This window comes from Amblyomma mixtum, chromosome 7 (assembly GCF_055824585.1).
Source record: "Amblyomma mixtum isolate Tamu chromosome 7, ASM5582458v1, whole genome shotgun sequence".
NCBI lineage: Eukaryota > Metazoa > Arthropoda > Arachnida > Ixodida > Ixodidae > Amblyomma > Amblyomma mixtum.
In genome coordinates, this window is record NC_143018.1 from 6,314,685 (window position 1) to 6,342,524 (window position 27,840).

The 27,840-nt window shown below is 48.3% G+C and overlaps 2 protein-coding genes and 1 non-coding gene across 3 annotated transcripts in view; 2 read left to right on the forward strand and 1 right to left on the reverse strand.

The window, feature by feature from the left end:
• Positions 1 to 27,840, reverse strand: part of LOC149334849 (uncharacterized) — a 223,931-nt gene that overhangs the window by 142,529 nt on the left and 53,562 nt on the right. The gene's annotated exons all lie outside the window — the stretch shown is intronic.
• LOC149334850 (uncharacterized) lies at positions 17,553 to 18,728 on the forward strand. The gene is made up of 2 exons (XM_089553587.1): positions 17,553 to 18,496; positions 18,699 to 18,728. Exons 1-2 carry the CDS (start codon positions 17,651 to 17,653, stop codon positions 18,726 to 18,728), a joined length of 876 nt encoding a protein of 291 aa, XP_089409713.1. The 5' UTR covers positions 17,553 to 17,650.
• TRNAS-GGA (transfer RNA serine (anticodon GGA)) lies at positions 22,348 to 22,421 on the forward strand. Its single transcript has one exon. It is a non-coding gene; the product is annotated as a tRNA-Ser (tRNA).

The following is a 27,840-nucleotide window of genomic DNA, read 5'->3' on the forward strand; positions in this document are numbered from 1 at the left end:
TATGCCGTATTTCCTCGTCTTCAGTTTTTATAGCGGAAGCTCTTGTTTGTTTTTATTTTTTCCTTCAAGACAAGTCGAGTGTGCCTGCGTGACATCTGAGCCTTCCTTACCGGTGCGAAAAGCCACGGCAAAACCTGCCTTAACGTGACGGTGAGAGCCGTTTGCTCCACGCATGCAAACCACGAACTGTGCAAGTGGTTGTGCATGCAGAACCTGAAACGGGACGCCTATTGGGCGCCGGGTGATTCCTCAGCTATACAGCAGCGTTCGGGTGTCTCAGCGCGTGACTGCCGTAAAGGTGGCCACTGAGCTGCCGGCCGCGGTAGCTCTCTGTGCAGCCGAGTGGTCGTGGTGGTGGTGGGGCGTCATCGCAGAACACCGCGGCGGAGTGCTAACGGTGCGTGCAGCCCCGTCGGTGGCTTCCGCGTGGCTTCGACGGTGAGTGCCCCGAAGCGAGCCGGAAGTAAGTTCCGATGACCGCCTTCGGAAAACGCGCCCCGCACGGCCGCATCGACGAAGCCTGCAGCATCGAATCGGCGCACGACCTAATCTAACGCCGCCATCGCTCCTAATTCCCCGCCGGAAAAAAAAAAAAAAGAAAGAAGGAGACGAAGAAAGCAGAACACGGGAAAAAGCTGTGCCGACACGACGCGGCATAATCATTCACGCTGTCCAATCGTTAGCGACAAAATTGGCGCCAGATATTTCTTTTTCTTTCTTTCTCTGTTTCTTTAGTCGCGGAGTTGGTGCCGTTGGAGTCCCCGAGCTATTCGAAACAAAGTTTGGGAGCTTTTGGCAAGCCTTATTTTGGCCTCGTTCTTTTCCCCACAAACAGAGACTCGTACAGCAATGACAAGAAATAAGATAAGCCTCATACTGCGGAACGAGAGAGGAAGCGTGGTTGATCATTCAACATAGTGAAGTGGCGAAAATTGAGGCCAAATAAAAACGAGGTGGGCCCACGCTGAACATCTGATGCGTTTGACCGAAACGCTAGCTAACTGCAGATATCGAATGCCGGTACAGACGAAGCAGAGGAGAACTAGATAGTAGGTGTCAAGAGGATGTTACAGGATTTGGGGCAAATAGATGGATGAGGTTGACGTGGGAGAAAAATGCGCTGGCGAAAATTAGGAAACGTCTTCGACGCGCAGTGAGCGTGAGTTAGTGAGTAAGCATGATAACGAACTTGATAAAGGCGATGGTGACGCGACGGCCCTGAGTTTGGAAGTGTGCATCAAAAAGAAGACGCCTGAATGCTGAAATCCAACAGTCACCAGAACAGCTGTCTGGTTCACCGCTCCTCAGAAAGTTCGGGAAATCGCAATTTTTTTTTATTTATAAATACTGCTGTCTCTGAGGAGAGACATAGTAGGAGTGGGTAAATACATTAGTAAAAACAAATAACATGGGTAGCACAGAAATAGATAATACAGAAGTATTAAAAACAGATCCACAGGTCAAATTGTCAGGCAACTGAACAACAAACTCTTCAATTGGCATTAAACGAAGTGAGCCGTCCAATCCATTCCAAATTTCAACAGTTAGAGGGAAAAAAAAAGAAAATTTAAAACAATCTATATGTGGTTTGAAGGGAACGATGTTTAATGGGTGGTTCCGTCGGGTTGCACGTGCGCTTGAGTACACAAATGTGAAGGGTGCCTGAATGCCAGATGACGTGTGAACGATCTTGTGCAGCATAATGACGCGTTCACGTGTGCGCCTATGTTCTAAAGTTCAGTGTTCTAAAATCAGTGTTCCCATGAAACACCGCTCTTCCCTCCTCCACTCTCGGTTAATCTCGTTCGCGCCTCGCTTTTTTCTTCTTTTAATCCGCGCGGGGCGCTCAGCCAAGCGTGAAAACACAAACACCCTGACCGGCTAGGAAAATAGAGACAAGCCGACACGCGAAACGAACTGAAGTAAGACTAACGACCGAGTGTGGGCGCTAGAAAGAGAAATGTGTGCCAGAGGAGGGAGAGGGAAAGCTGCGCTGCCTCGCCTCGTGTAATGGCACACAGCGCGGCGGCGACTGACCACCGGCAAGAGCACCCTCCACCTATTTCCACCACAACGTGGTGCTGTCGCGCGGCTGGTACCATTCACTACAGGGGACGCTGACCTGCTCGCCACTCTGCTGTCGTCGCGAAAGCGGCGGTCGCCCAGATTTCTGTTTTCCCTTCGTAGAAAAGATATCCCGCGAGTCAATAGAGTAACCACTTGGACAAGGCGCTTCGCTGCTCAGATGGAGAGCGAAAGACGATAGAGGTGGACGTGCAGGATACACGACTCTATACTGACGCCTGCGAGGGGAAAAAAACGCAAGCGTGTGAGGCTTCTCACGTGGAAAGTTTGCCCTCTCGCGCACTGTACACGGCAGAAAGTCGTACGCCTCAATAAGCGGCCTCTTCGGGGGACGCGTACACCGGTTTCGCCGCCTCCTTCGACGTACAGCGTCCACAATGCGTTTCTGCGCGTTTAACTCGCGAAGACAAGTTGGCGGTCTTCCCAAAGCACGCAGTTACTGTACGCAACTTACAAGACTTAACTTACCCTGGTTATTTTTTATTTTATTTATTGATTGATTTATTTATTTATTCAGGGTACCTACAGCACTCTGAGAGGCATTATTATGGGGGGGGGGGGAGTATATTAACAGCAAAATTCAATACAGCAAAATAGAACAAAACAGAAGAAAAAAAAGTTACAGAAAAATGTTAAGATCTTCCAATAAAGACAACATTCTGACTACACCCGAGACGCAGAACCAACAATGAGACCAGCGTAATCAGATTATTGCATTGTCGGTTCCGGCCTGGAAATTCTCACTCTCAAATACTTCATTAGGCAGCAGGTTCCAGCCATTTATTGTGTTGGGAAAAAAGGAATATTTAAGTGTATTAACCCGGCAGTTATACCCTCTAATTTTCATCGTATTGTCCCTTCTACTCGAAATGTAGTGAGGCTTCCTTATATAGACGCTTTTATTCATTTCTGTTTTGTTATTTTAGATATGATACAAGAACTTTATTGTCAAAACTTTCCTTCGGTGGGATAATAATTTCCAACCAAGAGCTTCCCGAAGTTCAGAACTTCTAACCTTAAAATTATATTTCCCAGTTACAAACCTTGCTGCCCGCTTCTCAACTCGCTCTAGCTTGTCTTTCAAAATGTTTCTGAACGGGTTCCAATATACGCATCCTTATTCTGAGCGAAATCAAGGGTGTCGGCGGGGTCCGAGTCACATCGAGGCAGGATGGCTGAGAAATTTTTTCGAAGAGAGTGACCGCGGAAAACGCCAGACAGGATAAAAATAGGGCGGCTAGCAGCACCTATACTCAGTTTTAGAGTGTTGTCTCCCAGCTCTGCATACCTTAGGCCGCCGCGGTGGCTCAGTGGTTACGGTGCTCGGCTGCTGGCCCGAAAGACGCGGGTTCAATCCTGGCCGCGGCGACTGCATTTCGATGGAGGCGAAATTCTGGAGGCCCGTGTACTGTGCGAAGTCAGTGCACGTTAAAGAACCCCAGGTGGTCAAAATTTCCGGAGCCCTTCACTACGGCGTCTCTCATCGCCTGAGTTTCTTTCGGACGTTAAACCCCAAAAAACCAAACCAAACCAGCTCTACAAACTTTTTTATGCTGGCACCTACTCCCGACTACAATGTAGACCACTGATTATTTTTGTGCTCCCACCACCACTTATGGTACTCCCAGTAACCAGACTTCATAATTGCGCTATGCAAAACTGAAGGGCACTATGAAAAGAAAAGGATAAAATGCAGCGCTTAAGAATTAGCAGAGGTCAACATAGGCTATAACAGTTCATCACTTGGCGCTAAACTCTTGCATGCACATTCCGCCCTCCTTCCCGCTTAAGAAAATACAATTGGACCCACATCTGCAAGTCTAAACACTTGCTTAGATGCGCAACCTACTTTCAGCTGAACAAAGACAATTAACCGATGTCGCAGTCAGGACGGCGTATACAATAGACGCTTTATCCTGCTTTATCAGACCATGCAACGGACGAAAGAAAACACTGCGCAAAACGAAAGGGCGTGAGAAGTGGGGGAATAAGAGATTGGATGAAAGGGAGTGCGTAAATTTGAGGAGGAGATGACGCCTTTTCCGAAATACAGTTGCCAAAGTGGACGGCTACAATGCGCCGTTCTTCCTCTGCCGTGCCTCAGCGGCGTCCCACAATGCCCGCCTTGGGCGCGGCACGATGGTGGCGAAAACGCCTTTTTGTTCACGTCCACCCTCCGCAAGGCGACTCTCGCGTTGCTGCCGAAGAGTTCAAGCCCGTCGACTCCGTCAGTGTGTGATGGGCAGTGGGAGAACAAGCCGGCACTGTAATACCCCTGTCAAGCGCACAAGTTAAGTGCGCTTACGGGGAGTGCGCTTCGGCATCCCGAGTGACACTTTGGGCTACGCGGTGCTCAACGGGAAAGCAAAGTGCACTCGTAGCAAAAAAATATCGCGTCAGAAAATGAGCGGAATTTCTATAGAGGTTTATGGAAAAGAAAAAGGGCTCATAATAATTGATTGTTTAACGTGATAGCACAAATAAAACTAGTTGCAACAGTTTTTAACGATGAACAAAAATTAGAAATAGAAGAAAAGCCAAGACCGGCCGAGACTATCCAGAATTGAAATCCAAGGTTTGACGAAATCTCGTCGGGTCGGGTGAATACATGTTAAAAATAAAGAGGCACCGACCAAAAATGTGTAGTCAATATGACAGACGTTTCGGCTTCTGTTGTCTGACAACAGATCACACGCTGAATCGTAACATCGGTAATCTGCCGCCCGCGTACGCTAGATGCCTGCGGCGATTAGTGCAGCGTACTTAAGCTCTATGTTGGAATTTTTTTCCTTCAGTGAACAAGGCTTCCGTGTGGAAGCCGAAACGTCTGTCATATTGACTAAACCTTTTTGGTCGGTGCCTCTTTATTTTTAACAACTATCCAGAATTGCGGAAACAAACAAGATGGCGGCGGGCAGCGATGTTCATCTGATCACGTTTTCTTGTTTTGTTGCTTCGCTTGCAGCTATAACGAACGAATTGTTTTCTGAAAACAGTGTTATAGCTTGTAAAATGAAGTTGATGCACTATACATATGTTGTCTTTGAAGTCGCTGCTGGCGAGAGTAGGCACTCGGCCAGCAAAGTGTGGTCCGTGAACGCACTCCTAGCGGAGTGCACGCTTCCGCTAGTGACACTCCACTTGCCTCGTTAAGATGCGGCAAAGTGTACTTACAGCGAGTGACACTCCCCGTAAGTGCACTTAACTTGCCCGCTTGACAGGGGTATAATAAGTTCCGTACGCCATATGGACCTACACCATGACGACTGACGTTCGTCAGTGCGCAATACGTTTGATTATTTATGACTGGTTATGGTGTACCGCTACCAGAGGTTGATTGTGGGAAGATATTTTTGGAAAAAGGGCCAACAGAACAAATGGAGTGACTAAAAGATCGCTGAGCGTGCGCTGCTTTCAAAATGGCACTTCTCGGGCACAGGTATAGCGGTCACCTCGACATTCAACACTTTCCAGGCTGTCACGTATGAATATCCGTCGTTTGAAACAGCCCGATGCGTTGGGCTCATTTGTTCGAAGTGTACTGTTGCGCAGAACATGGGCGTTTCACATGTGCTGAAGGAGCATAAGACCAAGGGCAGCGGATATCGCAATAAAATGTAAAAATCAGCGACATGTCGATTTCTCGGTCACGCCAAGAAAAGATACTGGGCTTGAATCGTGTCGCGTTCTGACTTTATGTTAGAAGGCGTCCGAGAATAATTAGAAGCCCTTAGAGGAAGAAAGGCAATTTTAATGAGAGGAAAAGGTGGAGAGGTCGGCCGGTGGTGACATGGCCCTGGCCTGCGACTCCACAGAAGCCCTTCATACCTATCGTACCTACAGGATAAAATAACTATAAGCTATAGATGAACGCAGCAATGTTTGTTCCACTGACTTGTGGCAAAACGTACGTAGGCCAGACTGGACGCTGCTTGAACGATCGTGCACGGGAACATGGGTTATCGCTAACAACGGGGGAGGGATCTGATTTGGCAAAACATTGCCTGTCCTGCAGTGACTGTCGGCCACGGCTTAATGAGATTAGAGTTCTGGGCAAGAGTCGCGATCCAATCGCACGTGAAGTTATGGAAGCGTATTCCATAACAAAAAGAGGAGATGCATGCATCAGTGATTCTTCGGTTGCACTGTACAATAGTGAGGTAGCCTTTCTTGATAAGACTTTGTAAGTTCAGGCCTTGCTATGCTGCTGATTGCCACATGATGTATAATTTCGCTGCGCATGCTCAAAGTGCATTCTTTTTCTTCCTTTAAATATGTGCTGTCTTTTTTTGAATAAAATCAGTTGTAAGTTTGCGCTCGTCCCGTAACCTGTCTTGTGTGTGTGTGTGTGTTTCGCTCAACTGCCATGCCTGAAGTATTGAACCAACTAGCCCGACAACACGTTCTACTTAAGCAGCAAGATAAGCCAAAAGTACAAGCAGCACATTCAATTCGATCCATGTCGAATCAGCAGATAAAAATAAACAATAACGTAGCCGTCACGCAGTCCATCGGCCAGGCTTCTTGAGCATTAGAGAATGCATTTAATTTTACTAGTTAAGAGTGAAGAAAGAAGACAGAATTGGTTAAATAATATCAATTTCATTGTGTGCGCATTGAATTACATGTGTAAAGAAATCATGGCGGAGATTACCCCATACCCGGTGAGTTACAATTTTGGCTGACGTTTTCTGTGCTAGGCCTTATCAAATACAGCATTTTGTCTCTGAAAAATATATAAAATATCCAGAAAGCTCGTCAATAAAACACCTTTTATTAAAACTTATTCAGGCCTGTAGTGAGTCTGCAAGGTGATTATGTCGAACTATATTTGATGCCACGGACAAGCCAGGCATACTATAGGTTGAGGCTGACTGAAGAGGCCTCGCCGGACGGGAAAAAAAATAATAATAACCATAATAATTGACGCCGAAATCTGCAACACAGAGCGATGACATCGGGGAGCTCCGCAGCTGCAAGCGAAGTAAGACAAGCTGCCGAACACGAAGACATGGATCCACCAAAACCTCGCTTCGGGAAAAAAAATCTCCACTGTGCGGGACGCGCCACTTTAGCGGGAGAAAGCGTGGTCTAGTTCCGCCTGATTTCCTGCGCCACCGATTACGCGAGCGCTCAGAGAGCGAGGTAATGAAAACAAAACACGCGAAAGATGAAAGAGCAGAGCAAGAAAGAAAAAAGGCTTAGCGCGTGTACGTGGGCCATTCCGCCGGTAATCGGCAGCTCCGGCCGTTCCCATCGCACGAGCCGAAAGAGCGGCAATAAAGTAGGCTATAAAACAAGGGAGATGAAAGAAAATGGAGGCAAAGCAAGAAAGAACGAAGGATTGAAATAAAAGTCGAAACGAAGAGTAAAGAAAGAGCGAAAGGTTTGGAGCTGGAAATGATCAATGTCTCTTGCGTGACTCACGTCACTCAGCAGAGGAACGATCCAGTGAGCGAGGCAGCGCTCAAAAAGTAACGATCAGGAAACAAATCAAGGATGGAAATAAAGAAGAAAACCGCCACGCCAATACCCTCATCTCGGCATTCTCCCTGCCTTGCGCTATACGGACCGACGAACGATGACGTCGGATGCAACGCCGAATGGTGCCGCGCGTGCGGATGACGCGATGTCCGAAAATGATGGGGCAATGGCTGTTCCTTCTGAAAAGTACATGTCGTCACGTCTCAATGCCTACACCGATTGCGAAAGACAACGCTTAGCAAAGAGACGACAATTTTGCACGGGCGCACGTTCTTGAGAAGCATGTAACGCGAAACAGCGACGCGGTGGTAATCTGGTAGGGAGACGTCTCATCACCGCCCTGATCGACACAAGCCTGTCATTGTTCACTATTCCTGAGTGTAATGCCGAGATGGAATCCGCCTTCATTTGTAACGTAAGTACTTGGCTTGTTTGATACAAAGCGCATTGGCCATCCACATTAAACGCTGCGGTCGACTGTATTTCATCACAGACTGGTTTTACAGGGTCGGCAACGAGACCCTAGCGTACAGCCGGCCAAATCGTTAACTGGCTCGGGTGTTGCATCGCTAAATGCACCTTGTAAAAGGTTCTTTTCGGCTACACCGCTGGCATATTCATGCTGTAACCTGACGCGTGAGATGGCATTTCTTGGTTTCTTTTTGTTCATTTAATGTTTGAGCGGAGTACCTGCGGGTTTAGATCAAAGTTATCAGAAATATACAGAAATAGTCACTTCATACACTGCTGTTAGACACGTCCTAGCAGTACTACTGCGTTGCCATGCGTGGCACAAACTGATGCATTGGCGCTACGCAATTACGGCCCGCTGAAACTCACTATTGGCATTTGTGCAGTAACTTCTGTGCACCAGTCTGTGGGCAGCATTGGTAGAAGAATAATAGCTCCCACATAACGTTTCACAATGCAAACAGCGGCAGATTATGCCTTTTAGAATATGCGTTGTAAAGAATTCCGCACAAAAAACTAATTTTGAAGAAGGGATGAAATGGTTTATTTCAAAGCGCTTCCTTTGTTCGACTCCTGGTCTGCAGGAGATATAAAGGCATATAATGGTATTTGATCGCCAAATAGAAGAAGAAAAGTGGATGTATTTGAATTTCTGCTGTCAAAGGCTTCCAGATCATGTTAAATGCCCTTGTTTTCACGTGACATATGGTGTAAATCAGAAATACATAGCGTTGACCAAATCTTTAGGGGAATCCCCCAAGGTGGAGTAGAATTGTAAAAAGGGAGTAATTACTCATTCTACTCCACCTTGGGGGATTCCCCTAAAGATTTGGTCAACACTGTTCCCACTTCGAGTTATTGATCAATTCGCTCTCGCCCTACTATAAGCTTGCCGTTCCGGTTAGCTCAGTTGGTAGAGCGACTGCTCCAGTGAAGCGGTGGTCCCGGGTTCAAATCCTGGACCAGGCCGAATTTTTCCTTAACTACGAAGTTTCTGAGAAAGCTGTATAGCTTTCCTTTGTAGCCGTATGGCTGTGCTCGGGTGGACGTCAATGAGTAATTACTCCCTTATTAGAAATACATAGCCTTATCAAAATTTCAATGAACCAAGGGGAAGACAAGCTCTCAAGAATCAAGCGAACTACAGCTTGCACCTGTGCGTTTGCACGTTTGCCGAACCCACTGAACTCTATAGATCGGTAAATAATAGCACAATGCCCTCGCGTTCTTGACCGCAACTTCCAACCTACGGGACAGAAACAGCGTTCGGCTCATAGGTCGAGAGTCGCGAGGTAATTATGGACAACAAGCATCTGGTGTAACACGATTTCCGAGCGCAGCATTTGTTGTCCAAGGGTGTATTCCAACCGAGTAATGTAAGTCATTGCATACGATTAGTCATCCACTGGACTCTGATCATGACACGGGCCTAAAGGTTTCATCCGACAGCCGACGAGAAGAAACACCAGCGGAAGCCATAAGCAGACCCCAATTACACGTCTGCATATACACAACACAGGAGCATCAGCCTTTCTATTCCCTCACGCGTTCAAATATTGATCTGCCTCATGCTCTCACTAGCCAATAAGTTGAGAAGAGGCGCAAAGATTAGAGGATCAGAGGATTAGCGCAGTTACTAAGGGGACTTTGGAAAGGTGCAGGCAGCCCACTGTATCTGCCATGCTAGCCGGTAGCAGCACCGCCCCAACCCGCCAGATGGGGGCGCCTAAGCCAATGCGTACGGCGACTAAAAGCACGTGACCTGCCTGCCGACTGAGCCCTTGGTCAGCGCCACGATTTCCCGAGGGTGTGAAGATTGTTTCGCGTTTCCTTGTTTCTCCAATCTTTCCTTTTATTTTTCTTTCGTTCCGCACAATGCATTCTCAGCCCTCCTTTGGGAAATCGTTGGGGAAACAAATTGCTTCGCTACGTTCGGGTTTAACGCCAAGGGAAGAACTCCTGCCATTAGGCATTTTGAGAGCGGCTACGTATGTTGTTTTCGAAAAATACTTTGTGCGTCCAATATGGCCATTGATTACAGCCCGTTTCTCCGGACCACATGTAAAACAAGTGCTTTTGCATGTGTAGAGTTAAATTATGGAAAACGTCGTGGAACATTTAGATTGCTGTGGACTCCCTGAAGAGGCTACTATTGGGCTACTGCATTCTGCCACCGTAACAAAGATTGTGGTGAAGTAAATGAAAGTAAAAGGAGACAAACCACGAAAAGGTGAAATAACAATCACGCTGTGCACCTGGACCAGACACAGAGACTTCAAAACCAAGCGCCGCGACTAATGACCTTCAGCCCACTTCTGGCTCATAGTGCTCCACCGTATATTATCCTAAATATCCTGCCAGTTCAGAAGCTGTTCAATCATAAGCTCGCACTCATCATGTTCCGCCTCGTTCATTGCGATTTTTTCACTGATGTCTTTACCATTGCTTATGTTTCCAATGCTAATAATACCAGATTTTCTAAAAGCCTTCTCCTCCCTAAGATACGCACTAATTGTGGAAAGTTCACCATCTGGTCTGCAGGAATATCTTTATGGATTAACATCATCACCTATCAAATCAATTCTTCTAATACACATCATTAATTTCATCGCCTTTGGAACAATAACTTCCTCTATAAATTACGACGATCGCATCAAATCATGATTAGCACCGTGTTGTCTTTATTGTACCCTGTTATGCCCTAACTTTTCATTATTGTACTGTAGCGGTGGCTCAGTGGTTCTGGCACTCGGCTGCTGACCCGAAAGACGCTGATTCGTGGTGGTCGAGTTTCGATGGAGGCGAAGTTCTAGAGGCCCCGGGTACTGCGTGATGTCAGTGCACGTTAAAGAACCCCAGGTGGTCGAAATTTCCGGAGCCATTCCGAAAGTGCAGCTGCGGTAGTCACACCACAAAGCTTAACGCTAACTCCCAGCGCGATGACCCTATGGGCAGTGGTTTGCACACTGCCATTTTCATACGTTTACAATTAATGAGAGTTGATCCTGTCATTCGTGCCACTACACTTTACAATGACCGTTGAAAAGAAAGGCAATTTTGTGGCTCAAATGGATTTAGCTTACTGAGAAAGCTTGGATGCTGTGTGCTGGTGGGAGACTCAGGTCATGCAGTAAATTTTAGCACGAGCTTCGGCGGTTTGTTCATCCGGTCTCTAATTTTATTTTGAGAGATATGATTGCAAGATGTCAAATTATAATGGGAATTTAGAATGCCCATTTCCAAGGCGCAAGTCACTTTCGCGATGTTGTCGCCCGCAGAAACAGCTGGCGCCCTCATTCATCCGTAGACTACAAGCCATTTCCTTTTTTAAAACACCCGCTTTTTATGGTCATCACTTGGGCTGGTGCGCTGTATTTTCTAGCATGCCCCACGCATAGCAGGTGCAGTAACTCAAATCCGGCTACAGTTAGCCTGTAGTGATGTGTTAGACCTCAAAGCTCTCAGTGGTATGTGGGTGCGTTCTTCTCAACGTTTTGTTCTTCTTGCTGTGCCGAGTTTGCTGAAGCCGAAATTTACCGTTACGTTCTCCGCGCTTAGTAGTGAAGAGCCGGTGCATCTTTTAAAATGACGCACCTTCCTCGCGCTCTTGAGCCTCCATAGGAGTGCTAGCTTCTCCGTCTATACACCAGCAAGGTACTGTGCCCGGCAGTACTGAAACATTTCAATCCGGCATTCTCAAGGGAGTGCCCACATTGTGGGGAGGTGTTTACGGACACGTATTGCAAGGTGTTGGCTTGTCCCTCAAATCCTTCTTTCCCCACTCCGTCCCCACCCTACCCGAGAGGACTGGGAGGCTGCCCTGTTCGGTTGCTCCGACCTCCAGGCCCAACAAGCCCTGGTGGCTTGAGCCCGGGTCACGGTGTCCCAAACTATGGTCCCCCCTCCCCTCCCTTGAATTTGTAAGGGTCAGACCCTTAAGGTCTAACCCCAAACCCTCTCTACATAGTTTAATAAAAGTTTACAGCCACCACCACCGGATACATATTTCTCTCGTTTCCATTTTTTTCTGCTTTTCTAGCGCCCGCATGTGCAACGGACTCGCACGACGTCTCCTTGCTCGACCAATAGCAGTTGTTGTTGTTGTTGTTGTTGTTGTTGTTGTTGTTGTTGTTGTTGTTGTTGTTGTTGTTGTTGTTGTTGTTGTTGTTGTTGTTGTTGTTGTTGTTGTTGTGACTGAGAGAAGGATGAAAGGAAATCGCACGGGCCTGCCAACTGGCTCCAGCCGAGCCACCACCGCTGCCACGTGCAGATAGAGGAGAGTTAAAAGATCCGAGGAAAGATAAAAATAAAAGAAAAGACGTGCAAAATCGCTATCAAACGAGGCGGCTAAAACACAACTGAAAGCGCCGGCGAAACACGGGCGGCCGGTGAGAGCAGCTCACTTCGAAAGTTCACTCGACTCGTCGCGCCTTGCCTGCCTCGTTAGCGCGTTCACCGGAAACGACTTCCTGCAGCGTACAGCGGGGCACTTCCTGGCCGGCTTGGCGAGTCTAATTTGCTCGGGAGTGACGGGCGGGGCTCGAGTTTTCTCTCTGGCCACCTTTCACAACGCACTTGGGCATTGGTCGCAGACGCCGGCCAACTGCGTAGCTATAACTGCATGCACTAATGACATGAACACAAAACCGGGGTTACGATTAAGTAAAAATTAAAAAAAAACAACGATAAGTAAATGAAACTGTTTTGACGGTAAAGGGAAGGCGCAGCGTTTGCCCCAACGAGAGAACGAGGGAGCGAAAGATGGTCGAAAGAGGCTCCGCAGTGGATGGCTCCCAATTCACTTGGACCACCAGTGGTTTCAACAACGCGCTTTGACATCGCACAGCACGTGGGTGTCTTTTATATTTCACAATTAATTTTCTGCCGGGACGGAGGAGGTGGCTGGAAACCCGTCGAAGGACATGGGCGGATGTTTTTTTCGGTACATCTTGACTGATGAAATAAGAGAACGATATTCTTAAAACAGCAGAGTGTGATCAGTGTGGATTTATTCCCGTGGTGTAAGCAAGACTGAAAACGCTCTGGCATAGCCCATACCCAATCCTTGAGGCCTTTTTTTGAGGCCTATTAGGCTGCAAGGCAGTGACACATGCATCAGTGCACCGTCCTTGCATCTCACTAGCAAGGAAGTTAATTTCCTAAGCAGAAGTGTGCGCGTGCAAGATTGATAGACAAATTATCTGTATTTTGTTGTTTGCCAGTGTTGGAGCGTGTATCCACTCCTCGGTGATCTGCCACTTATGTATCTGTTTGTTTTGTTTGGTGTGTCTGATACGCATGCGTCTTCTGGTGACCTAGGTTGGCCGTTTCTCGATTAAACTTCAGTTGTTAGTCCAACGTTGTCCTGTGTTCTTCTTCTCCTCGTGTCTCGTTCTTTCGCTGGTGAAGTTATGTCTTATGTCCCATACCCACAGTGCAAAATTGTGTTGTCAAACTGCTTGAACATTTTTAGGCAGTGTAAACTTGTCAAGACTCACTGTCATGTGCTACTGCATATTTGGGCGCGCATGGTGGTTCTAAAAGAGCCCGTGCAGATCGCAAGTTAGAACCACCCGTTGCATTGAGTTTCCGGAAGCCAGAGCACCTGGAGATTCGCAGACGTAACCACCGCAGGGAGCGGGCCTACCAAGATACAGCGGCGACGACGGGCGCCGCAGAGAAGCCCCTCGAGTCAGCATCGATCGCCGGCCGAAGCGGGAAAAATGAGCCCCTGTGGGAATTCCTTCTGGCCGCCGGGAGCCTTCTATACACACGTGTTCTAATAAGTGAACAGCAACACTGACGCCTGCCTAGAACCAGGCTCGATGACGGACAGTAGCCGGTGGAAGCAAGAATGGAGGTGGGAGGTTCCGGATTCGTTGCCTCATTTAGTCTCACGTGTTCCAATCTAACATGAGAGCTGTTGGATATCACAGCAGGGCATAATGTGGTCTTTGTTTCGTTGTGTTTGTACAGATGGCTTATTTATTATTGTTTTTATAGTTCGTAACGTAGCTATAATTCGACATTTCTTCCATATTATCACTCCCTAATGCACTTATTCAGGAAAGCTTTGAGCATAATAACACAAGACGGAAGGAGAAAAATGTACAGCCTTTGTCAAAAGTTTGGACCCCAGGGGGTTTTCTTTTGAGCCACACTGTGTCGTGCTTAATGGATATCTAGCGCTCCAAATTTACTGAACGTGAGAAGATTTCTGGTACTGCCTCCTGCAATAGGTAGGACTTCCACGAATGCTCCTGGAGTCCCATTATAAAGCTTAGAAGTGAACTCCCTGGGCTCTAAACTTTTGACAGACTGTACACACACACACACGAACGTAATGTGTTATTCTGCGCAAACTTTTTCTTGAATATGTCGCTACACCAACTGGCCCAACGTTCTGATCTCCTAATGCACTGCCCGGCTCAAGGTCAGTGAGGAGTCATAAATGAGTAAATAAGAAAAAATTTGAAGTCAGACTGTAGAAATAGCAGCTCATGTTTGAAGACTGCTGTCATGCCATTAGGTGCCCTTCTATAAAACCCTCGTGAAGGTCGACGTCTGTGCTATTCTTGGTTATTTGTGACAGGAACTTTTGTCAAGAAAGTTGGAAGTTGGCAGTTTTAAAAGACAGTACAGATGTTTTACTTTGCAGGCCGAAGCCGCATCTGGCAGCGAGGTCTATAGAATGCGGAAACCGGAACAGTGAAGCTGCTGCCCAAATTTACACGGCGCGTAAATTTAGTTACATGAACATCAGATTCAGAATGCGAGCGAAAGATAAAATCCTAGCGAAGAGAGACCTTACTTTGTGAGAGAACCACGCGAGTTTTTTCGGAGCGCTAGCTTTACAACAATTTATAAGCGACGCCAGTCGAGGCGCAAACAAACCAGGAAAGAGTTCGCTGAATGTCGCATCTGACCAGCGAGCTGTTTATATCAGCGCTGAGAAAAATTGTTCAATTACATTTATGAAGGATATTACTTGCCGGTTCAAGCTGAGTGACGAGAAAGAAAAAACGCTGGTTCTATCGGTTTTCAGCGGCGGTAGAGCGGCGGAGAAAATTTTGTTAGGCCCTTAATAACTGACAAAGCAACCAGCTTTATTATAATTTCTGCTCGCACATCCCAAATCATAGTCCGTTCGCTAGGTGTCTTTTTTTAAATGTTAAGTCAGAAAAAAAAAATACAGGAAGAGTAAAAATGGTACTCCGGGTGACCATCTTCGAAAAGAAGGTGAGTGGAAGCAGTGTAGTACGTTTATACCACGCTGCCCAGGACGGCCAAGAGTGGGCTTAACCTGCCTGCGCTCGGGAGCACGCTGTCGCAAAGCGGCTAACGGCTCAGGCCGAACATGATAGAGAAGGGCGATTAATCTCGTATCAAGAGATCACAGAACAGAGATTACAGATTGTGGCCCCGTCCTGTCCTCATCTTTCTGTGTCCTGTTTCAACGCTACGTTTTTTCGTTCAGATTACAGAACACTACAGGCAATGCCGGAGCTGTTTTCCCCCACCAAACACGGCGTTAAATAGGAGTCAGGCGACGGCGTGGAGACGCCTGCAGACTGGAGTATACCCAAACCCAGTACTAAATAAACATATCCGATCGGACGGCAAGGACGATAAATGTAAAACGTGTGGGGCGAGAGGAACCCTCGACCAATTTGGGAGTGCACTTACTCCCCAGGCAGGGCGCAAAACATTAGCAGTAGGGAAGCCTGGGAAACCTTGTTGCGGAGCTCGGACCCGGAGCTTCAACTCACCGCCGTCCAACTGGCAGAAGAGGCCGCCGGCGAAACCAACCCGGCCAGCATCGACTGCGACCATCCCGTGCGGCTTGGCCGCTCCTAAGTCCCCTCCCCCGTAAAGGTTGGTTGGTTTATGGGGTTTAACGTCCCAAAGCGACTAAGGCTATGAGAGACGCCGTAGTGCAGGGCTCCGGAAATTTCGACCACCTGGGGTTCTTTAACGTGCACTGACATCGCACAGTACACGGGCCTCTAGATTTTCTCCTCCAAAGAAATTCAGCCGCCGCGGCCGGGATCGAACCCGCGTCTTTCGGGCCAGCAGCCGAGCACCATAACCGCTCAGCCACCGCGGCGGGGCCCCCGTAAAGGGGGGTGAGACAGAGCGGCCCAGGCGGTGTGGTCCTTATCTGTTGGACAATAAAAGTTTTCAACAACAACGCCACTGCAGACGCTCCACCCATAGTGCTCGCTCTCGTAGTTCATTTTCCCTATGCAGCGAACTCTCCTAGACAGAGTTTTCAATTAATTTAATTTCAATTATTTTAATGCGAACAGATATAAGTTGTTGTCTCAGAAAAAATTTCCGGTTTCTCTGTGACGAAATTCCGTGGTTGGGCGAGAGAGGTCGCGTGATCTTGTGATGTCACCACAACTTGCCCTGAAGGGCCATCCTCATTGGTCGAGGGATGTCACGTGACTTTGCGACGCCACCACAACCTGGCCACCATGGTAGGTGGCAACCTGCCCCAAATCAAAGAAAAAAATTCCAAAGGACACCCAAAGTTTTGGAAGTAGGCTCTCCTTAGAAAATTAATTAGGGCGGATTAGTGGGTAGATTATCGTGCATTCACTTATTAGTATTAGTATAATCCTATATAATTATTCTATGGAAGGTACACAAACATTCTACAATGTGATTATTCATGCATACCGTATAAGGGCAATGGAACCGGTTGAAAGCGGAGTTTTAGCGGGAAAATCGCAAGAACATTTGACGCTCATTGTGAACAACAAAGCAGACAAGCTACGTAAATGCTACCGTATTTTCATCTTTAACAATGAGACTAAGGGCCCCAAGTTTTTGTGTGTTTTTTTTTTAATAATATGATGGGCTGTATCGAAGACTACATCGGAGGGCGTAGAATCGCCATCTTAAACACATGATTTAGCATAACAAACTTACAGGCGTTAAAATACAATAGGCTATGCAAGCAATCAGCATGGCGAACGTATCGCCTATGCTCTACCGTCCTTTTCAAAGCCCTCTCGGTTATTTCGCAACCATGTATTAAGTGATGGTCAAATATTTAGGGGAATCCCCCAAGGTGGAGTAAATTTGTAGTAAGGGAGTAATTACTCATTGGCATCTACCTAAGCGCAGCCATACGGCTACAAAGGAAAGCTATACAGCTTTCTCAGAAACTTCGTAGTTAAAGAAAAATCCGTCCTGGTCCGGGGTTCGAACCCGGGACCACCGCTTCACCGGAGCAGTCGCTCTACCAACTGAGCTAACCGGGACGGCAAGCTTATGGTAGGGCGAGAGCGAATTGGTCAATAACTCGAAGTGGGAACAGTGTTGGTCAAATGTTTAGGGGAATCCCCCAAGGTGGAGTAAATTTGTAATAAGGGAGTAATTACTCCCTTATTAGTTGTATCGGGCTTGCGTGATAACACGATAACAATGTGCCTGACATGCGCAGTGCGTAAACCGCGCTATCACGAAGGCTATATATATCGATGCCCTGCAATAAACTTGGTTCTTCTTGTTCTGGCCTTCATGCTGTCGAGTGCCGTCATTGCGAACTGATACATGGTGTCAGAAGTGGCCAGTTGGGCAGGGCGTAGCTCGGAGCGCCATGGACCTGCTGAAGCCCCCGGAACCTTTGCAGCTCTCCGGTAACCTGTCGCAGAATTGGAAGCGGTTTAAGCAAAAACTGGAACTCTTCATCAAGGCGACCACGCCAAAGGACGACCCAAGAAGCGGAGCAGCGAAAGCTGCACTCCTGTTGAGCGTTGCCGGAGACGAAGCACTTGACGTCTTCAACACGTTTACGTTTGGTGAGCAGGAAGACAAGGAAGATTACGACACCCTGGTCCGGAAGTTTGAAGCATACTGTGCCGAGGTAAGCAATGAAGTGCATGAGCGGTATGTTTTTCGCTCGAGAAAACAAGAAGACGGAGAGCCGTTCGAAAGATTTATTAGAGACCTCAAGAAGCAAGCAGCGCAATGCAACTTCGAAGGACTGCACGATTCAATGATCAGGGATCAGATCGTCTTTGGGACGAATAATTCCAAACTGCGTGAAAAAATGCTGCGGGAAAAGGGCTTAACGTTGTTGAAGGCTGAAGAAATGTGCAGGGTAGCGGAATCAGTGGCACAAAGAACTCAGGTCTGGGCCAGGCCCAGTGACAGCATTGACTCCGTCTCTCGCAGTAGGGCATCGTGCCACCGCTGCGTAGACCGGCAAGAGACCAGTGCAGTAAACGATAGTTCGTACCGGTGCAAGAAATGCAACCGACGGCACGAGCCGAGGCAGTGTCCTGCTTACGGGAAAAGATGCAACACTTGTCGAAAGCTGCATCACTTTGCGATTTGTTGTCCGGCCAGGGCGGTCGTCAACGAAGTCGGCGCACAGTTCAATGATGAGTTTGATGTTCTTGACGGGCTGCCAGGAGTTCACGTGTATATCGACGACATTTTGGTGTGGGGCACTACACGTCAAGAGCATGATGACCGGCTAGTAGCAGTTCTGAAAGCTGCCGAAACAGCAGGATTGACACTAAACGCCGAAAAATGCAAGTTCGGTTTAACAGAGGTGCATTTTCTGGGTGACGTTATCGGACAAAAAGGAATTTCCCCGAACCCGAAGCTTGTGCGCAATCTGTTGGAAATGCCAACACCAGAAAGCAAAGCCGATCTACAGCGCATGTTAGGAGTGATCAACTACTTCGGAAAATACGTGCCAGTGTTGTCAGAACGAACAGCGATGCTGCGAGCGCTTATCAAACCGCAAGTCGAGTTCGAGTGGACCGAAAACCACGCGAAGGAATGGAAATGCATCACGCAGGCACTTGCGACATCACCCTTGCTAGCAATATTTGACCCCAAAAAGAAAACAAAAATAACTTGCGATGCGTCCAAGGACGGCGTCGGAGCGGCGCTTTTACAGTGTCACGGTGGTCACTGGCGACCGGTGGCATATGCCTCGACCTCCTCAGACCTCCTCAGACTGATGGCACTTGTGGGTTGCTCTGGATGGGTAATCGAAGCCGGAGGCGTGGCACCGTGGGCTAGATGTTGGTCACAGAGCCCCGGAGGCTGCTGGGGTGCTGCACTTGTAGTGCCAGAAGGCTGCGGTGTCACACTCCCTGGACTGTTCCTTGCATTTGGGTCAGCTTCGTCTGCGCAGTCGTCGTCGGTGTCATCGTCACTTGTTTCAGCATACTGCTCGCTGGAATGAAGCAGGTGTCGCCTGTTGCGCCGAAGAACACGACGACTTTCGGTTACAACGTGGTAGGACCTCGGGGCAGCTTCCCCAACCACCTTTCCTTTCTGTGACCAAGTTGTGTCTCGCAGCCTGACGACGTCACCTTTACCTAGTGGAGGCAACGGCTGTCCTTTGGGCGTCTGGCGGTGCTTCTTGACTTCGATAGTCTTGATACCGCCAAAATCGGGGAGATTAGATCGAAGGCGCCTGCCTTGAAGAAGCTCGCCAGGGGATTGACCATCAATCAGTGGCGTTGATCGGTAGGCCAGAAGGCCTAGCCAGAAGTCGTGTCGTGCGTCTTGAGTTTTCTTCATTATCCGCTTGACAATCTGCACACCTTTTTCGGCAAGGCCGTTAGACTGCGGGTAGTGTGGGCTAGACGTGACGTGCGCAAAATCATACTCTTTAGCGAAGGCTGCAAATTCTTGGCTTGAAAACTGTGGTCCATTATCAGTGCACAGTTCGACAGGAATGCCGTATCGAGCAAACATAGCACTGAGAGCCGCAACAACACTTCTTGCACTTGTGTCTGGAAGCCTCTCGACATCTGGGAAGTTGGAAAGAGCATCATATACGACAACGTAAGAATTTCCCCCAAAACAAAAGATGTCCGCTCCGACCCTGTACCACGCACACTGCGGCACCGGGCGCATTATCAGCGGTTCTTTAGCTTGCTGGTACGCGAACTTTCTGCATGTAGAACAGTTTTGGAGAAGTACTGCGATGTCGTTGTTCAAGCCTGGCCAAAAAACAAGAAGTCTTGCTCTTTCTTTGCATTTGTTTAAACCAAGGTGGCCGGCATGGATTCTTGATATCATTTCTTGTCTCATGCTTCTCGGTATGACAGCTTTTGTTCCTTTGAACAGAATTCCGTTGATTACGGACAGTTCAGATGAAAACGGCTTCAGCTCACCTTGAATTGGTTTTCCTGCTGATAAGTTGCTGACGACAGTCTGCAAGTAGCAGTCACGAGCAGTTTCCTTTGCCAATTTTTTGCTGCGTTGTTACCGTGACCATGCCATTCAGGAGCTGTAGTGCGTGAACTTCGACGTCTTCTGTGGCACCAGCATTGTCGACACCCCCGGGTGTAGTCGATCGTGAGAGCATGTCTGCCAAGACCAGTTGCTTCCCTGGAACGTACTGTAGGACATAGTCATATCTGAGAAGTCTTAAAAAAAATCTCTGCAATCGTGGGGGCATGTCACAAATTCCTTTAGCAGCGATTGACAGAAGTGGCTTGTGGTCGGTCTCGATAATGACCGTCTGTCCATACACAAACTGATGAAACTTCTCGCAACCGAACAGAATGCCCAGCGCCTCCTTTTCAATTTGCGCGTAACGCTGCTCCGGTGGTGTTAAGACTCGTGAAGCATATGCCACCGGTCGCCAGTGACCACCGTGACACTGTAAAAGCGCCGCTCCGACGCCGTCCTTGGACGCATCGCAAGTTATTTTTGTTTTCTTTTTGGGGTCAAATATTGCTAGCAAGGGTGATGTCGCAAGTGCCTGCGTGATGCATTTCCATTCCTTCGCGTGGTTTTCGGTCCACTCGAACTCGACTTGCGGTTTGATAAGCGCTCGCAGCATCGCTGTTCGTTCTGACAACACTGGCACGTATTTTCCGAAGTAGTTGATCACTCCTAACATGCGCTGTAGATCGGCTTTGCTTTCTGGTGTTGGCATTTCCAACAGATTGCGCACAAGCTTCGGGTTCGGGGAAATTCCTTTTTGTCCGATAACGTCACCCAGAAAATGCACCTCTGTTAAACCGAACTTGCATTTTTCGGCGTTTAGTGTCAATCCTGCTGTTTCGGCAGCTTTCAGAACTGCTACTAGCCGGTCATCATGCTCTTGACGTGTAGTGCCCCACACCAAAATGTCGTCGATATACACGTGAACTCCTGGCAGCCCGTCAAACATCTGACTCAGCATTTTGTGAAAAACTTCCGGTGCCGATGAAATGCCAAACGGCAGGCGCAAGTAACGGTATCGACCGAAAGGAGTGGCAAAAGTGCAAATTTTTGATGTTGCGTCGTCGAGGGGTATCTGGTGAAATCCAGAGTTTGCATCTAGGCAACTAAAGTAGCAAGCGCCGGTCAATTCTGCTTCAATATCTTCTCGCCTGGGAAGCTGGTAGTGTGGCCTCTTTATATGCTCATTGATCCTTCTCGGGTCCATGCACACCCTAAGACTGCCGTCTTTCTTTTTGACCAAAACCAAAGGGCTTACCCAGTCGGTAGGTCCATCTTCTTTTGTGATGATACCAGCTCTCTCCATTCTTTGAAGCTCGTCGCGAAGCGGTTGGCGCAAAGACAGGGGCACCCGCCGCGCTGGCTGGACGACTGGGGTAGCATCTGGCTGTAGTACCATGCTGTATGGTTGCTTTAGGCATCCTAAACCCTCAAAGACGTGCCTGAAGTGCTTGATCGCTTCGTACTCAGCAGAAGTGCTGACAGTGTCCACTGTGCGCTGCACAAGGCCTAGAGCTTCGCATGCGTGAAGCCCCAGTATTGCACGACGTCCATTTTTCACCACGTAGAATTTCACTGCAGTTGCAGCATCTCCAACGGTTATTTTTTGGACTGTTGTTCCGAAGTTGGTGATGATGCCTCCATTGTATGCTCGCAGCACAGAGCTCGTAGGATTCAGTTCGGCAGTTTTCAACTTGCGGTATATTGAAAATGGTAAGAGGCTTGCTTGTGCTCCGGTATCCACCTTGAATAATGCTTTACGACCCCCAACTTTGGCTTCGACAGTCCAATCACCAGTAATGCAGCTGTCGATGCAGACGTCAAGAACATCAAACTCATCATTGAACTGTGCGCCGACTTCGTTGACGACCGCCCTGGCGGTCGTCAACGACCGCCAGGAACTAGGAAGTTTCTGAGAAAGCTGTATAGCTTTCCTTTGTAGCCGTATGGCTGCGCTTGGGTGGATGCCAATGAGTAATTACTCCCTTATTACAAATTTACTCCACCTTGGGGGATTCCCCTAAACATTTGACCAACACTGTTCCCACTTCGAGTTGTTGATCAATTCGCTCTCGCCCTACCATAAGCTTGCCGTCCCGGTTAGCTCAGTTGGTAGAGCGACTGCTCCGGAGAAGCGGTGGTCCCGGGTTCGAACCCCGGACCAGGACGAATTTTTCTTTAACTACGAAGTTTCTGAGAAAGCTGTATAGCTTTCCTTTGTAGCCGTATGGCTGCACTTGGGTGGATGCGAATGAGTAATTACTCCCTTATTACATGTATTAAGTGACATCAGATAAACAGATTGTTTTGTTTTCCTTTTTTTACATAACGGCTATACTGGGGCTGTTCCCAGACGATCTCCATTGTTCCTCCACCGTCTTGGGATGGTGCTTCGGTAACCTCCATCGTTGGAGACGCCTCCTACTGGAGCGGGCTTCCCATCGATTTTGGATTGAGGCCAGGAGCAGCGCTGTCGCAATAGGGTCGGCTCGCCTGCCCTCGGCTCGAAGATTCTTCAAGGCGCGAGAGTGCCGCCTTTGGCCTGCTTCAGCCTCAACGATAGGCGCTGCGACAGCATGCCAGCACCTGCAGAGCTTTTATGTGTGGGCCTTGGGTTGGACGTCGTCCTGCGAGAGCAGGACTACATTATATGCTTCGGGTTCCCCAAGGCGCTATTGTTGAACACAGCATGATATCGAGGGCTCCTCTCGGATTGTCAGGGCTGCAGTCGATCGCCAGAGTTACACCAGAGGGTCGTCTGGCATCGAGTGAAGAGTTCAGGTTAAGGGAGAAGTTTGTTCGCACACTTTGTTGCACCTATATTTCAGGGTCACAAATGCTGGCCTGAAAAGAGCAGGATGCCTCCCGCCGCTTAATATTTGGCTTGCTTTCACCCCTGCTCGCTCGGCCACTCAGTCACCTTCCGACACTCATCCACTCATTCTCTCACTCGCTTCCTCAGCCACTGCTCGCTTCCACTCTCACAGACTCAGCCGGTTCCGCTGCGACGAGGGTGACAAGCGTAAGGTTTCTCTGCGTCGTCTGTGATGTGAGGCGAAGCTCAGGTTACACGGCGTAAGTGCCGTAACCAACCTGCGTGATTGACCCTGTCGTCAACGGCTGCTTCAAGGATCAGAGCACGCATATGGTGTTTCGTGCGGCTCGTTGCAGTTACTAGTCCTTGGGGTCTGGTGTGAACGCAGTGCGGCTGGGATGAAACGACAAGCTCAACATTGCAATGACGCGTACAACAGAAATGGAATTACTATCACCATCGTCATCGTCACCATAATTTATTACACCCTTGAAGGCCTAAATATTGAAGGCCTAAATACCTTCAAGGGTGGATGACGTAAAAGGGGGATGACATAAAGCACAGGAGATGGGACACGAACGTCACGCAGTTTTAGCAGGCAAATATAACAAATAAGAGAAATGCCAACTAGAAACCTTCAAGAATGTGGTTAACATCATACAAGATAGCAGGGACAACGGAATACATAAATCATAAAAATGGCAATAAAAACAATAAAAACGGTTAGTTATGGTTTATGGGGGTTTAACGTCCCAAAGCGACTCAGGCTATGGGAGACGCCGTAGTGGAGGGCTCCGGAAATTTCGACCACCTGGGGTTTTTTAACGTACTTACACTGACACCGCACAGTACACGGGCCTCGAGCGCTAAGCGAAATTCTTCATACTCTTTATTATGGCTGCAGCCGAGTGGGGGTGTTGGTTTCATGATCGCATAGCTGCAAGCAACGGCGAGGAAGAAAACGAAGATGGGTGCGTGTGTGGGAGAGGAACTTATCGAGAGTTATGTGTTCTAGTAGAGGTATGGGTAGGAGGCAAACAAAACAGGAGTTCTTCATGAGGAATGTGATATTTTATAAAAAAAAAATATTCCGCTGTGATTAGTACGCCTCTCCGCCAAATCAGAAAGAGACAGGTGTCACTGATGTCAGACACTCTAGATGTTCGGCTGTAATCACCTAGGAATCACTCGAGCTGCATTATTCTGCACGGACTCGAGGCGATTAGTCGGAGTTCGATAACGAAGGTTCCAAAGTAGAGGATTGTGATGAAGGGATGAGACACAAACGCCCATTAAGTTTGTGAAAATGGAGGTTATTTTTCCGCTGGCCACTTTGGATTACATTCTCTAGCATATGAATAATGGGTTTTACATTGTTTGTTTAAGGATAAGGGGGAAAGTGAATACCTTGTGTGCGCAAGAGCGCCCGTCGACACACTCAAATCTTTCAAGCGGACGCTTTTTCGAACTGGTCCCTCAACATAATGCGACTGTGACTTTCTTCTCTCGAGGAACGCCAACCGACGAACTCACCCAAAACTCAAATTCAATTTCAAATTCAAAATCTTTGTTTAATCTTCAAATGAATACACTAAAAGTGTGGCCAACACTGCCCATGGCAGCTTAGCCATTGGCTAGTGATGTGACAAAAATGTATATAAAATCCTACAGACACATGAAATGGCTGCAAATATTGAAATAACTGGAGTCCCTCATTTACTTTCCCCTGCCTGCTAAATAGCTTAAACCAGGGCCTCGCATCTGGCAGTCTTGATGCCATAGGTAGCATAAGAAGGTTCTCGCATAGCTTCGGCCCTCACAGTTCGATCATGTGCCACGTGACAGTGGCGGCCGTGTAGGACTTACTACGTCCGCCGCTATGAACGAGAGCGGCGCTGGTGAACACTCTCAAGGTTCGGTTACACTACACATAAATACCGCCAAAGCAGAAGACTGAGCAGCCTCAGTTCAGTTGGTAGGGCACCGGACGCGAAATTCGGAGGTCGTGGGTTTCAATGCCACCAGCGGCATGAGGTTGATTTTTCTTCTGATTTCTAATCAGCTATCTTTAAGCGATAAATATGCTGTTAATCTCCTACTGATAAACACGACAACTTTAAAAAAAAATTGAAACATTTCCGTATGCTCCTTGATTTCGTTCACTGTTGACTGTTGGCGTAGATACGGGCTTAGGAACGAGAGCTAGATTATGAAATGCCTGGCCGCAGGCTTATCTGTGAAGCTTAGTAGGCTGACGATTAGCGAAGACGAAAGAGGGTTGGACATTCAACTCCTTGTCGTTCGAATCGTAACCGGTAAAAGTTTCCCCAACGGCTGTGGCTGCGGGGTAAAAGTTTCCCTGCCGCAAATATCGCCGGGCACTGGCCTAACTCTTTCGCTCTGGTCGACACACATGTGTCCCTTAAGAGTAGCTATGATTATCCGGTGGCCTGACGGATCACCAAGAGTGAACACCTGCAGGCATTTGCTTCGGTCTTCAGTGGCGCTGAACTGTCCGCGAAAGGTACATCAGAACTCGGAGAGAATATTGTCTTTTCTCCATTCTAGTTCATTTTCTTCTGTCCCTTTCTTATCGTAGAAATCATTTCCTCCTTTCCTTAATTGCATCTTCCCTGCGTTATTCCTTTTTTGTTTTAATAGTGCGATAGCACTTATAGTGGCCATTGCCCGCATTTTGCCGTTGTCTGTTTGTCTGACGCCTGCTTTGTGGCGGCCTGCAGCCGAAACGTCGTGATCTAAATCCTCTGTTTTTTTTTCCATTTCTGGTGACTTTATCTCATACATATAGTGGCAGGCGTAAGTTCAGTTAATGATTTATAGCTAGAAGTTACACGAGAAGAGAAGCAGGGGCCTCATAAGCCCCATCAGTTAACGTTCCCGCTATCGTGGGGAAGTGTCGCATCGCTTAACCACCGCACTAATGCGCCAGGAGAGGTATGGTGACTTCCAGCGATCTGTAAATGTAAAGCAAAGAAGGAAAAATGTTACATGCACTACGGGCATTCGGCCATTATCGCCATTCGAACAACTTCGATGCGAACACCGGGAACGAAGTGAAAAACCGAAGTGCTAGAGCACCTCGCATTTGGCCTAACTACGCAAATCGACCTCCATTGCGTGCGTGTGTGTGTGTGTGTGCGCGCGTGTGTGTGCCTGTGCGTGCGTGCGTGTGTGTGTGTGTGTGTGTGTGTGTGTGTGTGTGTGTGTGTGTGTGTGTGTGTGTGTGTGTGTGTGTGTGTGTGCGCGCGTGCGTGCGTGTGTGTGTGTGTGCGCGCGCGTGTGCGTGTGCGTGTGTGCGTGGGCGTGTGCGTGTGTGTGTGTGTGTATGTGTGTGCGCGCGCGTGCGTGTTTCGTGCGTGCGTGTTGCGTGCGCGCGCGGGCGCGCGCGCGTTCTGCACCTCTTATTTGGCGCTTGGCTTCATTGTTTCTTTATTTTTTCTTTCACGCGGACTAGATGACGCACGAACGAATTCTACACTGCCTCGGCACCGACAGCCACTGAACCACGCCTCATCCATCAAGGCTTGAAGGCCGCTAGCGGAAGCCTGGTCGACCGCTCGTCCTATTTTTGCCGCTACTAAGATGCAAGTCAGGGTGACACCGCACATCAGTGTTCAGTTCCCGATACACAAGATGCAGTGAGAGCGAGTTCTCCCTAACGCGTCGATCCCGCAGGGATGTCAGCGTGACGCGACACGCTGAAAGCCCGCCGTCAGCTGCGGGACCGGAGGTTGTCTAACGCGCACGGGCGCACAAACCGTTCGCCTTTTCTCTGTCGTTTTTTCTCGCACACCTGCATCAAGCTAACCTAATACGACGTGGTGATGCAGAGGATGGTAACGAAAAAGTGTGCACTACTCTGCATTAGTCAGAAAACTTTACAGGGCACAAAGAGCCCATAGCGGGCGAGGGACGGTGACAAGCAAAAAAGTGACAGCATAAGAGCACTTACTTGGCTTTTATGGAAACCTCCTCATATAATGCCGCACCAAAAAGCAGGACATCTGAAGCAGTTTCACAACCAGCTGCAGCAGTTGCAAAGCCGCGCCACTGCTACGCTTTTTTCTCTGCAATTTAGCGAGGCTGTTTCTTGAAAGCGGCTGGGGCCTAAACTTCGCGCACGAGTTTGCAATTCGGCAAAGTTCTTGTCAAGAAGGCTAAAGAGACCTGTAACGGCTTTTTCGGGACGCACTGAATGCGGTACTAGGCCTCTCATGCTTCATCTGGCGCATCGTTGAATGGTTTCCTTCTTGTGCTTTCTTAAGCTACACATTTCATACTCCATAAGCAGCCGCTTCAAAATTCGGTTTTCGTGCGGGTCTTCCGCTATCGCGTTTTCCGTTCTCTTAGGTTTTTTTTCTTCTTTTTTTCTGGAAAAGCTCGGCTCACGCGCTTCAACACCGATCCCCACGCTGTCATCCTGTCGTTCTCGGTCCATCAAGTGTGTCGACTTATGCCCGTTCCTTTCACTCTCAACTCTCTCCACGCCGTTTTGTGTCCTTTCGTGCTCATACATATTTCACCATGAGCGATCAGCAGCAAGCCCTGCGTCGAGTATTAGAGCTTAGCACAAAAATAAAGGAATAGCGACTTCGATGCTCTTTTCAAACATGAGGACTCCATCCGCCTCCCTCGCTGAGTGGAGTGTTTGTGGGGAGTTTTAAATCTTTCTGCGCGCCTTTTCTTTCTGCTGAGCAAAGCCTAGCATTCGGGCCACCTGAAGAATACAGCTACCCTAAGGCGTCTGCACA